Source organism: Macadamia integrifolia, chromosome 5 (assembly GCF_013358625.1).
Source record: "Macadamia integrifolia cultivar HAES 741 chromosome 5, SCU_Mint_v3, whole genome shotgun sequence".
Taxonomy (NCBI): Eukaryota; Viridiplantae; Streptophyta; class Magnoliopsida; order Proteales; family Proteaceae; genus Macadamia; species Macadamia integrifolia.
In genome coordinates, this window is record NC_056561.1 from 18,837,882 (window position 1) to 18,852,386 (window position 14,505).

The following is a 14,505-nucleotide window of genomic DNA, read 5'->3' on the forward strand; positions in this document are numbered from 1 at the left end:
TATTAACCAATATCTTGCAATCTTGACTAAATCAGAAAGAAATCTCTGCATAGCATCTTCAAGATCTTGTGAGGTGGCAAGGAGAGAGAATAATCTTCAGGATTTTGTAGGAGAGAGGATGTGGTACCAATGAGTGGGTCCTATGTTTGGATAAGTTAGTTCAAGCTTGGACCAGTTCTTGATTCACTTTAAACATTTTCTCTTGTAGATTTGGAAACAAAAAAAACAAAAAAATAAAAAAACAAAAATAAAAGTAGTACTATCCAAAGTGGGGCAAAATGTATATTTATATCCCTAAGATTTCACATATTATTGTGTTCATCAGTTACCAACAAAAAAGCAAGTATAGAATTGGGGTCCACAGGTATTAGTTATGAGAGGAGATAGAATGTAGAGATCTATAGAGATTTTTTGGGTAGAAGAGAATGTAGAGATGGCATGAATAGAAGGTGTTGCGTATATATCATTTTCGATATATATATATATATATATATACACCTCACGCCCTCTCATAAGGCCATATGGAAAGACTGCTTTGTACCCTGTGTGGATGCCCATGTGTGCCTTCCCATTGGCTTGGCCGTTGGCATAGTGACCACGTAACCACTAGTGCAGAATGTTGGACAATTAAGAAGTATTATAAACTCAGTGTAATTGAGATGAGGAAGTTAAGATAAGTGAATAGTAAAACTAGAGAGGATAGAATAAGAAATGATCATATTATAGCTGAATTAGGAGTAGCTCCGATACATGATAAACTATGAGAAATTCTTTTGGGATGACATGACCATGTTCAGTGGTAGCCTTTGGATGCTCAAAGTAAAAAATTGATTTGATTCAGATTGAAGAAACTTAAAGAGTTAGGGGCAAACCTAAAATGACCTTAGGAGAAGTGGTGGAAAAACATACATAGCTTAGGCCCTGTATCAAATATGACGTCGAATAGAGTTAATTGGAGGGCAAGGATCCATGCATAGCTTTGCTAGCCTCTTCGTTTCTTTGCCTATAGATAATAATAAGTGTCCGCCCCTTAGATCGCCAAACTACGATAAGAGTTTCGCCTTTTGAAGTGCCAGTAGCATAGGGCAACCAGGCCAGGCCGAGTCAGAAAGGCTTTGATGACTTAAGGTTCATATTAGGGAAAGGAGAGTGAGGGTGGTCGTAGATCAGGCTGGTTGTAAATCAGTGCATGCTAATGAGCAACAATGGTCGTAGATCAGCTAAAGCTCATCCGTTGCTCCTTCCCTCGGCCTGATCATCCAATTCAATCCAACAAACAGGCATGGTTCAATAGTCAAAGCAACTTCATCAATTTCGTGTATCAATTGGACGGTAGCCCTTAGTTGAGATAAGGCTGAGTTGTTGTTATATGTATATATATATATATATAGGAATAAAAATGTTGCTTGGTGGAATGTAGCCTGTGCCTCAACATAGAGAAATACAAAAAATCTACCCCTGTTGATGCCCCCGTTCATGCTTCCATTTGCCCTTGTGTTGGTGCAAGGGCTATGACACAAGGGCCATGCGACCTAGCAGTAATCTTCCACCTTTTATATATATATAAATATATATATATATATATATATATATATGAATGAGAAGTGGGTGAGCCTTGATGCAACAATTAAGTTATGCTATTGTAAGCTATTGGTTGCAGCTTTAAAACTTGAAAACAGCAACGATAACTATCCAACGCAATTGGTGAAGGTATGGTGTGTAGCAAGGTTCATTGAGAGAGAGAGAGAGAGAGAGAGAGAGAGAGAGAAGGGGTCATATTCTTTACAAAGCTTGAACAAATCAATCATTTGAATCACTAATTGAAAATTTCCAAGTCCTTCCGAGGGAAAAAATGGCATGAGTGATGCCGGTATGGTACTAATTGATTCACCTATTTTGGGCCACTATCTGATCGACTAATCGGATGTCATATTCTTTATAAAGCTTGGACAAATCCTGTACTTCATCAACTGAGGTTTCATTTGAAATCCCTATATATATATATATATATAAAAAAAAAAAAAAAAAAAAAAAAAAATCAAAGCGTCTATCCTCTAACCTTATTCATCAAAGCCACGGGAAAAAATGGTATTAGGGAGATCGGGTTGGGTCATGATTGATTCCACTTGGGCCACTGTCTGATCAACTAATTGGAAGTCATATTCTTTACACCCCTCATCAAATGGTAAATGTGGATCAGTGAACACATATAACAATATAATAATGAATCTAATTAACATATACCTAGATCCATATTGTATTAAAGAAGAATTCCACAAGCTTTAATTTTTCCCTTTTGGTCAAATTTTTTTTTCAAAGTTTTCTCTATTTGCCACTCTTGTTTGCTCCCCTCTCTATGCAAATTGTCGATTAGTTACAACTAATGAGTGTTGTTTATTTTATACAGATGGCGAGCAAGAACCACCCCTAAAATAGAGTAAAAGTAGGATTCTCCCATAAAAAATAAAAAAGAGTGTACCTAGTGCACAAGGCTTCTGCATGTGCAAGGTTGGGGGGAGGGGGGCAAGAACTAAACAACCTTACCTTGAGAATGTCGAGAGGTTGTTTTGACTGCTTGACCATCAGGTCGTAACATTCGTACTTGAAGGCTATAAATTGAAGCTCTAAATTCTCATTAGGAGATCACTCATGAACTAGTCTTTATTTAATCTAGTTTTTTGATTAATACCCAACCGCTAATCCAACCCCCATACAATGACTGGTACTAGCCTATACATAGACTAACGTTACAAAATGATCCCTTTGTTGATGCTTCCTCATGAGTTACCATTGGCCTCATGCACATTCAGGAGCTATACTCCCCCACAAAAAACAATTCCCCCTTAAAAAGCAAGGACAGGTTCCCTGAAAGGCAAGGCAAAAGCATCGACATGGTTAGGATTTCCCCCTTTCATAGGGACGGGGCAATCATTTTGCACCTCTTATATCTAGGTGCAAAGGCCATGTTGCTTTTCAGGTTCTTTTTCTCTTAACAAAAGAAATCAAATCGCCTATCCTCTTAACTTGTTCATCAAAGCCGAGAGAAAAAAAAAATGTCATGGTAACAAGAGATCCGTTTACAAATTCTAGTTCCAAATTGACACTCCTGCTCAAATTCAATGTAACCAAAACGCTATTAAGGTGATAAAGTAAGAAACACGGTCTGGAGTCTGGACTTGGGGCCCTAGCTCTCCCATATACTACGTAACAAGAGGGAGGAACGGCGCATGGTGGAGCTGGAACGGTCAGTCGGTCAAAGTCAAAACAGACCAACGAGAAAGTCTCAACTCCCACCCGAAGCACATAAGACTATGGATATGGGAATCGCTTGTGGGGGCAAATGATAAAGAATAATAAAAGCCTTACATAAACACTAGCATATCTTTAAACATGTACAAGGATGATCTAGTTTTTCATGAAAGAAAAATAGATGATTAATTGTACAGGCACTGTAGAGGCTATATAGCCTCACAACTTAGGGGTGTCAATAACAAGCCCAGCCTGACAAATGTCTGGTTAGACTGATCGATTAATAACTCGACATGTTTAAAGCTCGTTTATAGCCTGCTTAAAGCTTGTTCAAAGCCTGTAATTTACTTAGCTTAAAGCCCGACTATAGCTTATTTAGATTCTGATTATAACCCTTTTAGAGATATATGTGTCGTTCGCCCGTTTGAAACTCAACTAAGTTTCACTTAGCCTAATTATTGGTAGCCCGATTAAAGCCTAGTACCTGACTGGCCGTTTAAAAATGCGATCATGTATAGCATATGGGGATCAATTACTTACACAGACCAGTCAAGACGCAATATCTTAAAATGGGGAAACCAGATGAGGCCTGACCAATTGTCAGTCTTGTTTGCTCCTCTCTCTCTATATGAATTGTCAATTAATTGTAAGTAATGGGTATTGTTTTTTTTTTTTATAAAGATGGAGAGCAAGACAAAACCTTGGAATAGAGAATTAGTGGGACCCTCCCATAATATGGTCCAAATGTAAATAAGCTTACTAGTCTTTACACTTTAAAGTGATTAACTGAAATTCTAAATTCCCATTAAAAGATTTGAATTACCCCACAAAAAACACTTCCCTCTGAAAAAAGCAAGGATAAGATTTCTGAAAGGCAACGTGACCACTATGCTAGCACAAGATCAATTTGAACAAAACAAAAGCATCAACAAAAGTGAGATTTCCCCCTTCCATGGGCAGTGAGGCAATCATTTCGCTACCCAGTGTTTAGGTGCAAGGGCCGCATTGCCTTTCGGGGTTCTTTTTCCCTTGAAAAAAAAAAAAATCAAATCATCTATCCTCTTTTAACTTCTTCATCAAAGCAGAGGGAAAGAATGGCATACTAATGAATGGAACGATTCCAGTCCGTTTCCTAATTCCAGTTCCAAATTGACACTCCTACTCAAATTCAATGTATCCAAAAAGCAATTAAGGAAACACCGTCTGGACTTGGGGCCCTAGCCCTCCCAATATACTACATAACAAGAGGGAGGAACGGTGGGTGGTGGAGCTTGAACGGTCAGACGGTCAAAGTCAAACAACCCAACCAGAAAATCTCAACTCCCACCCAAAGCACATAAGATATGCCTTACACAAACACTGATATATCTTTAAACATTTTACAAGGATGATTTAGCTTTTGGTGGAAGAAAAATGAATGATTTAGCTGTACAGGCAGCATAGAGGCTATAGCCTTACAACTTAGGGATATAAATCAAAAGCCCAGCCCGGCAGGTCCATGAGACCAACTTAAAAGCTCAAAATGGCTCAGCACATTTATTAATAGGTCGTTTACAGTGCAACTATGCTACCCAAAGGGTGTCCGATCGAGACCAATCGATTAATAGCCCCGCCATGGTTAAAATCCGTTATCTAAGCTTGGCAATTGCATGTTTAAGGCTCGAAAATAGTCTGTTTAGAGCCTGATTTGTCATTTACCAGTTTAAACCTCACCTAAAGTCCATTTTGCCAGATTAAAGACTAGTACCGGATCGACTGTATAAAACTGAGACCATGCCTAACATATAAGGACTGATTACTTCAAGGAGCCATTCAAGGTGCAAGATTCTAAAGTGGAGAAGCCAAATTAGGCCCAACCGACTAACACTGGTACAGTTACAATCTTGAAACAAATTGAGCCAAAGTGAAATCTTATTGATTTATTTCACTTCTGACTCACTTCATTGCTAACTAAACGAACAGAGAACTTACCAAAAAAAAAACGAACAGAGAACTTTCTGCGCACGTGAAAAAAAAAATGCAGTTCCCCAAGCTATACACCAACCCTGTTTGAGCATTTGGGACAGTAAGCATTGGGAGTAATTCAACTTCCTTCTTTGCCAGAGATATATGAATCGCCTTCCATTCTCCTTGAACTTCTACTAAGGCCCCATTGCATGGCTAGATTTTAGTAGGGTGGGAATAGTAAGGTGATAGACTCGTACGGTTTTTCCATAGAATACGAAAAATACAAGTGTTTGATTGCCTAAGGTGGAAAATTGGATAGACAAGCATATATGAGTCAATATTTCCTGCTGGCCTACATTTATTTATCCCACCCCAGCCCTCACAGACACCTATTTTGATGGGACTGAAGAGAAGATGAGGTGAAGTAAATAACCGTCACTTTTGCTTCTCTCTTACTTGTAAATCAAGGGTTACCGAAGTAACAACACCATTTACTCTGGCTGCCTCACAGTCAGTCCTGGCCAACGATATCAGTTGCCAATGCATGTGCCCGGAGATAAAGAAGTAACAGTAGTGGGGTAGTTGGGTTTGGCAGAATTAGAAATGCAAAACCAAAGATGAGAGGCAGAAGAAAGAAGGGTCTACCGGATGAGTCTTCCATATCGCCCTGACTTGTTCACCCCTGCTGCCTCCTTCCTCCATTCCTCAAATCCTCCACCTCCATTTAGATCGCCGAATCATCAAGTCAAATGCGACTCGATCCTTGCATCTCTCCCCTAAATCCTACAATAACCAAACTAAAAGGGGGCAGGATTTACAATTATCTCCCTTGTTTTACCATCCTTCTTCTTTCCTGTTGTTTAACCCCACTACCCATAGGTGGCACTTTCAACGACCCCACTTCATATTCCCCTGCAAACAAACACAGCCTAAGTATATTATTATGTATGAAGCATTCAGTTTGTATATCTTAGAAGGTAAGAGGGTATAAACCATGTTACTCTTCACAAATGTTAAAGCTCACTCAAGTTTTCCACTTGGAAGCCTTGGGCTCTCATTCACAAAGTCGCCCATTAGTTAATTCCAACCCCAAACTCAGGCATGGGATTTCTCATTTTCAGCTCAGTTTGGTAGAACAACTGCCCACATGGTTTTGCCGGGCTGATAATTCTGTTCATGGCAATGAATCTGAAAAACCCTAGTACCTGTCACATTAGAACTTATATAACCTGCATAACACTAGTAACAATAACAATCCAAGATTCATCTCACAATGTAGGAATAAGAATTTCTGTATATAATACTATGCTATAAATATAAGGCTTACGTTTAAGCTCAGATTTACAGGCTTGGGTTACAAGCAGAGTTGATTTACCCAGAATACACCCAGCACGGCTTGTAAAGATATAAATCTAATGGCTTCAAGGTTTGCCCATAGTATCCAAAATAACATTTTCCTTCAGTTCAAAGTTTTATTGTAACATGTCATATATTGAGAGCATGGGCCAACCATGGGATCAACAGGTTGGACTCTCCTAAGGTTAAGGGTCAGGTTTTTCTGTTTTTGAGAGGGTTATACATATTTTTCTATAAATACTCAACCCTCATGCAGTTGTAATAAAGTCCGCTAAAAAAATGGCAGACACTTAAGCTGGGTCAGTTATAAATCCACACAAGATAGGTGGTCTTCATCTGATTGAGAAAAGATGAATGGCTTGGAACATAAGATCAGTTCACCTATTGCCCAACCTCGAATTTCTTCTTCTTGTGATCTCAGCTGCCCATTTCTTTCCTACCTCTGTTTGGAACTTCCCTACAAGGCAATAACAGACAATACAACTTCAGGTGCTGGAATGAGGGGTGGGGGAAAAAAATGATAGCTGAACCAGTACAGACCACTAAATGTACTTAATGAAAGTTGAGGTACCTGCTGTAGAGAGAAAAAATTCATCAAGGACCTTCCCATGCTCTGCCACATGGAAAAACTACCATTAGGGATGAAAAAATAACATACACTTACGATAGGTATGCCAAACAGATAACTACTTGTACACCTATCCTCCACTTATGGCCACGGAAAATAGCGCCACTCTTGTCTTACAGGTATGCCAAACAGAGAATTACTTTAATGGTACAGTAGTAAACTTACTACAGGAATGCCAAACAGATGGCATAAATAGTACAAACCAAAATTTGAAAATATATGATGAAAAAAATCAATAGATACAACTTCAGACATCCATGGAATGTAGTCTTCAGACAATTACCAATACACATTGAACAACAGCATCATACCACTGAAGCATATAAAGGTAACTAACACATACAATTTTATCTAGAGCAGTCAAATGTTATAGTCAATATAATCCTCTGGTCCCCAGTTCTAGCATAACTCTTAGTCTTGAAGCATAAGGACATGAAATTGTTTTAAGAACCAAAAGCTTACCCATTTCGTATTCGAGTGCTTGCAGAATCATTTCAACCTGGTTGAGAATGAGCAATTGTTAGAAAGCTTCTGCTGGACATCACTCAATACAAACTTGTACCTTATTTACAAGGAAGACACCAAACAATAGAAAACGCTATAAAACTACAAATCAAATCTATCTGCTGGGCAATGGGTGTCCATACATAAAAAAAAATTAATAATAATAATAATAAAACAAATAAAATAAAATGATCCATACCATCAATTTCATTTCCAGCAGTGAGCATAGATTGGATTAACTGATTAAGGGAAACAGCACAAGACTGCTAAAGGATCTATTGCAAAGGTACCCAAGTTGTAAGTGGCAGAACCTAGTTTGACACACACCAGATGAACTCTTATCATCAGGCAATATTACCATCAATGCCACAGAAACCTCACTAAACTAATACCAAAATTGTAGGACCTAATAAAATTCATCTGGCAAGTCAACAAAGTCATTAAATCACTAGGACTACAATATGTTAAAAATCTTTCATTTTGTGGTTTTTGCTGGACAACACAGCCAAAAAGGAGAAGGGGGGGGGGGGGAGGGGAAGAAAAGGCATGCCAGTATTGAGCAACATTTCCACAAGAAATTTTTTTCTGCCTCAGATTGAAGGACACTGCTAGAGGGCACTTGGGCAGGTTTACCCACACCCACCTGAGCCCAACCCGAACAAAACACAAGGTTGGGCTTGTGTCTGTTTGGCCTGGGCTTGGGCTTGGGCTGGGCTGAAAAATTAAAACCCGAGTTCGGTTGAGCCTGGGTTGATGCCTTGGTAACCTAAAACCCATCTGAGCCTGAGCCCAAGCCCGAGCCCAGGCTCGAGCCAAACAAAAGACCCATAAAAAATTCCAAGCCCTTTATGTAAATATATCAATGATATGACACACATACATAGATGCAATAATGCAAAACATCGTATAGATTATTACAATAGATCTTAGAAATACTACAGCATATTCAATTATATTAGTTATACAACAATTAGACAGTTATCAATCATATGACTTACTTTTACAAAAGCAAACAAGAAGAGTTAAATAATGAATAAAAAAGATGAATGAATGTAAAGTCATGATATGGTTTTCTCTTCCCATTAGAAAAAGGAAATCCGGCCCGAGTTCGAGCTTGAGCCCCACAAAGGGCTTCAATAGTTCTGATTGGGTTGGGTTCAGGTTGGGGAAGCTCAAACCCGAGGTTGGTTTGGGCTGGGCCATGGGCTTGGTTATGAACCAGAAAACTGACCTAAAACCAGAACCGTGACCATGCTTCTTCATTATTCTCACCTAGTTAGAAAAAACTGACCCTAAAGTTTTGTATGACAGAATGATATTCAATGCAGGGTCAACATCCATTTTCATCGATCTAATAGAGTCAACGATTAGACCACGATCCAACGGCACCGAATCAGCAACACAGAATTCATTGTTGAAGTTAAAATATGAAGGCACAAATTCAACACACAACAACAACAACAAATCTACACTCCTCCATAGGTGAAGCCACTTGGCCATCCACCATCAGCAGCATCTCTTCTTGCTCTTCTACCCATTGCTCAACGACTGAGATCAATTTATCAAACGAAGAGCCCATACAATTGGATGTGATCAGCCATTGGTTTTAAAATTCTTTACATTGTAGGCGATTTCTTCACCAATTGCTTTAACCATTTGCAAGTTCCCTTGCACATGGTTCAATATTTTGATTGAAATGGTCGAAATTTCGACCATTTCGCAGGAGACCGAGACGAAATCCCAGTTTTGAGCCATATTGACAAATATCAGGACTTTTCGACCAAACCGATTGGTTCAACCAGTTTGGTCCAACCATCCCTTATAAAAGGGATTTTCAAGCAGGAAACAAGTCATTTCAACAAAATTTTGACCTTGTCTCCCCGATTTCGACTGTGAGGAGTGGAAAACCTTGGAAATCAGCCAAGATTTGGGGATTTCTCCATCAAACCTTCATTCTACACTTGGATCCTACACAACCAAAGCACATCTAATTTAAGGAAGGGTTATTGGAGCAAAAAGATAAATCCCATTTTCCCCAAAAATCATTTTTTAATAATATACTTGTAAATATAATAGAATGATGTCAAATATTTATATGTTATTTAGAATGACCTGATCTATTCAATCATGGAGTTAGAACTTTTTTTTTTTTGCACGTTAAATTATTTTTTAATTCTGTTTTATAAAATATACTTTCCTACAACATATATTTGAAAAAAGGAGAGTTGAAATTTGATGTTAGGGGTTCAATTTCATATGTGTTGAACACCATTGGCCGATCTACGGCATGATGGTGTCCTTTTTTTCCAAAAATTAATTAAATATTTTCTGAAATTATTTAAAAAAATAATAATTATGAAAAATATTCTGTTATGGTTTGAAAAATCAAGAAAATTATTGACTTTGTTAGAAATTCATTTACAATGAAAAGTGATTAATAATATGATGTTTTTGAACTAATTTTTTTTTATTAATTAAATAATTATTACTAATTTAATTTTAAAAAACATTTTTAAATAGGAAAAAAATATAATGCTCAGTGGGGAATTTATAATAACCTTTAATTATTTTTATGAGCCACAATTGATGTGTGTATGTCAATAATCACTCTTTTTTGTTGGAACATTGTTGGCACCAAGGTTATTAGGATTCCATAATGGCTGACAAAGGTGGGGGACACTGAATGGCTTCATGGGAGACATTAAGAGGAAATCAGAATATGATTATTGTCACAAAAAAATTGGGTGGGTGGGTGGGGGGGGGGGGGGGGGGGGGCGCACTAGACTAAAGTGGCATCCTGTTGGTGGGGACAGAAATGTATTGGGCTGTCCTAACATTTCTAATGAGATAAAGAGGAATATGATAGAGCATCTAAGAGAGAAGGAAAAGAGGGCAGTTAGAGAAGAATTTGATGAAGCTTTTCTAGAGACATAGCTAGAGTTGGGGGAGTAAGAGTATGGCAGTGATGAGTCGGACTTGGATGATGTAGAAATAACACAAGAGGATGAACAAATGAGGAGGGCAAAGGTAGTGAGAAGAGCCCTGTTACTATTGATGAGGAAAGACGTGTTCCAGAGGGCTAGGGAGTTGGTTCATCTAGACAAGCTGAAGAAGACCTTGAGCCACAGAGGAGGAGGAGGAGGTTGAGACATAGAGAGTATGAGGTTCCATTGAGAAGGTCCCAGAGTGTGAGGGACCAAGCCCCACCCCCACTGTTATGATAATGGGTTTTATGGTTTTAGCCTTTAGGGAAAGTGTCAGTTACCAAATGGACCCTAAGGGGTTTAATGGTCTTTGTAATTCTCTAGAATCTTCTCTCCATTATTATAAATAAAGAGGGCTAGTGTCATATTAGATACAAGTCATTACCCCGTTCAACATGGTATCAGAGCCATAGGATCTGAAACCCTAAGGGCTCTCCCTCTTCTCCACCTCTTTGCCTCTTTCTCATTTCTCTCTCCCAGCGCCTCCTTCATTTGCGCCTCCCTCTATCTCTCTTCATCTACTTCTCTCCCATGGTGGGAGCTTCTTAAACCACCAAGAGGGTTTCTAGCCTTCATCCATCCTACCCCTTGGCTCTCAGACTCTTCTACATTGATCTGAGAGACCCAAAACTTTTTTTTCATCACTTTTTCAGAGTTTTCTCCCTAAAATCGTTTTTTCCATTGCCGGGATACTTTTTCCTCGCTCGATGCTCTGATCGTATTGATGTTTGTTGCTATTAGTGCCCCTTATCCTTATAGTGATATGTACCAACCACTTTTTCGTTTGACTTCTCTGTTCTAGAGCTATCCCCAAAATCTTTTTCTCAGGGTCTAACCCTTTATCGATTTTTTGGGTTTTGTAGCTTTTCTGATTATTTTGGTGTTTTCTCTATCTCCGGCTAGTGTCTCTTCTATTTGCACAGCCCGCTTGAGTAGCAACCATGTGTACCAGCTCATCGGCTTCTACTGGCGGAGACACCACGACTCTTCCTACCTTTCCTTGTGCTATCAAGCTTGATGGAACAAACTACCTTCTGTGGTTACGCTCGGTCTGCATCTCCATCAAGTCACGTGGCTATTATGGGTACATCACTGGAACCACGAAGCGTCAGACTACCGGTCCTAAGATTGACAAGTGGGAATACGCCAACTCTCTGGTTATGGCCTTCCTTGTCAACTCCACGTCACCACAGCTTTCACCTTCTCCTTGACTCCGCTGCAAAGATCTGGAAGTCTGTCCACGATATCAATTCCCAAGAAAGGAATGATGCTTAGGTCTTTAAGCTTCACCAGAAGGTTCGTGATCTGAGGCAAAGAGGGCTCATTCTTTCATAGTACTACTATGAGTTACGGACACGGACTGAGTTGGATTTCTATAAGGAGTATACTCCTTCCACCCCTGAAGATGTCACCAATTTTCATAAGCGAGAGGATAAGATCAGGGTCTATGACTTTTTGATAGGTCTGAATGTGGAGTTTGACCAGCTGCAGTCCCAGGTTTTGAGTCGTACCCCCTTTCCTACCTTAGATCAAGCATATGCTATGATCCAACTTGAGGACAGTCGACATACCACTATGCTTCCACAATAAGCCACCACCCCTATTGAGAGATCTGCACTTGCCTCTGGCACTTAGTCCCTTAGTGCAGCCCCACAGTTTGATGACTCCTCTACCAGGGCTCCAGTGAAGTACGATTACTGTGGGAAGGAGCGTCACACAAAAGAGCATTATTGGAAGCTTCATGGCCGTCCTATTGATACATCTAAAAAAATGCGAGGGAATGGTCGTGCCGGTACTTTTGGGCAGGCCAACCATACTGAGAGCCCTGACTCTGACTCTGCTCTTAGTACTCCAATAGCCACACTATCATCTGATGAGCTTACTGCCCTCTGGTGCCTCTTGACACGTCCAGACTTCTGCACCAGCCACTGCAAACTCTGCTCATTCCACCCCTTCTGGGTCAGGTATCTCCTTTTGTGGCCATACTATGTCTGTCCCTTTTACCCCTTAGATTATAGATTCTGGGGGCTTCTGATGATATGACAGGTTGCTTGCCTCTTTTTTCATAGTACACTACTTGTCTTGGTAATGGTAAGGTCAAATTGGCTAATGAGACTTATTCCACTATTCTGGGAAAGGGGTTTGTTAGCTGTACCCCTTCTTTATCCCTTTCTACTGTATTGCATGTTCCTTATTTTCCCACTAACCTTCTGTCCATTAGTAGTCTTACTTCCAGTCTTAATTGCAAAGTCACATTTTTCCCGTCTCATTGTGTTTTTCAGGATCTGGTGATAAGGGCAATGATTGGCTCTGGTAGGGTACATAGTGGTCTATATCTGCTTCATGATGACTCGGCATTGGTCTCTGGTCAAGCTCTTCAAACATCTTCTACGTCACCTCCCATCTCTGAGTTACTGCAGTGGCATCGTCAGTTGGGACATCCCCCTTTTGTGAACTTCAGCTAGAGTTTTCCTTTCTTTAAAAATTGTAATTCGAGTCAGCTTTTTTGTGAAGCATGTGTTTTAACCAAACAAACTCAAATCACTTATTCTATATCAGAAAATGAAAATGTCACTCCTTTTCATTGATACATTTTGATATTTGGGGTCCATCCCGCTACGTCTGTCAATGATTATCGGTGGTTTCTCTCTTTGATTGATTGACATTCTCAGACTACTAGGGTTTATCTGATGCGACCAAGGGCGAGACCTTTTGTTGCCTTCAGCAATTCCATCGCATAGTTCAGACTCAGTTCGGTGCTACCATTAAGATCCTTCGAAGCGATAATTGTTGTGAATACTTTGAAGGGTCCTTTCAAGCTTACCTTTCCGATCATGGGATGATTCATCAGACTAGTGTGGATACTCCGGCTCAAAATGGGGTTGTTGAGCGGAAGAATCGCCACCTTTGTGAGGCAGCTCTTTTATGTTTGAGATGCATGTTCCTCCCCAGTACTGGAGCGACGTAATTCTCACTACTGCCTTTTAAATCAACCGAATGCCTTCTCAAGTCCATGCATTCCGCTCCTCTCTAGATCTTCTCCAATGTCCCGCTACTTTTCCTATTCCTCATAAGGTATTCGGTAGTGTTTGCTATGCTCGCGATCATCATCGTCATGGAAAGTTTGATCTTCGTGGTCTCCGATGCATTTTTCTGGGGTATGCTCCTACTAAAAAAGGTTATCGATGTTTTCATCCTCCTACTCGGCGTCGGTTTGTGACAATGGGATGTTGTTTTTCATAAATTTGCGTCATACTACACTATGACACCTCTTCAGGGGGTCTCCTTCCATTGTGGAAGATGTGTCGCCGTCTCTTGAAATTGCTATTCCTACTAGTATCTCGTTTCAGGGGGAGAGTGACACTCCTACTTCGCCTTAGCCGAAGATACATGTGAATGGTCGCAGAGAGCAGACTCAGACCACTACACATCCAGCATCTACCCTACTATGCGAGTTGTCTCCTCTCGAGCCTGATCTTGTCCCCTTGGACCTAGGTAATTCTCTTTCTCCTTCTATTGATCAGTCTCTTGAGTTGCCTCTTGCTGTTCGTAAAGGCATTAGGTCTTCTACTTTATATCTTATTACTAAAACTATTTCTTATGACTCACTTTCTCTTTCCTACTATAGTTTTGTGTCTTCTCTTTCTTTGTGTCCATTCCTTATACCTGGCAGGAAGGGAGTACAGACTCACAATGGCAAGCAGCTATTGTTGAAGAAATGCTGGCTCTGAAGAAGAATGACACATAGGATTTGGTGTCTTCCCTCAAAATAGAAGACAGTTGAGTACAAGTGGGTCTTCGCAGTAAAACAGAAGGTTGATGGTACAGTGGATTGGT

General features: G+C 39.8%; 1 protein-coding gene across 5 annotated transcripts in view; it reads right to left on the reverse strand.

Moving 5' to 3' along the window:
* Window positions 1–6,472: 6,472 nt before the first annotated feature.
* Window positions 6,473–14,505, reverse strand: part of LOC122079245 (5'-deoxynucleotidase hdd1) — a 36,815-nt gene continuing 28,782 nt past the window's right edge. For 2 of the 5 annotated variants that reach the window (XM_042645533.1, XM_042645532.1), the window contains exons 6-8: window positions 7,643–7,679; window positions 7,124–7,165; window positions 6,473–7,009 (exon numbers count right to left, since the gene is read on the reverse strand). In XM_042645533.1, coding sequence (XP_042501467.1) covers window positions 6,930–7,009; window positions 7,124–7,165; window positions 7,643–7,679 — 159 coding nt within the window. In that variant the 3' untranslated portion in view covers window positions 6,473–6,929. Of the gene's footprint in view, window positions 7,010–7,123; window positions 7,166–7,642; window positions 7,680–7,708; window positions 7,996–14,505 lie in introns of those variants that run through there. The other 3 variants (XM_042645534.1, XR_006140375.1, XM_042645535.1) reach the window with 3 other exon arrangements.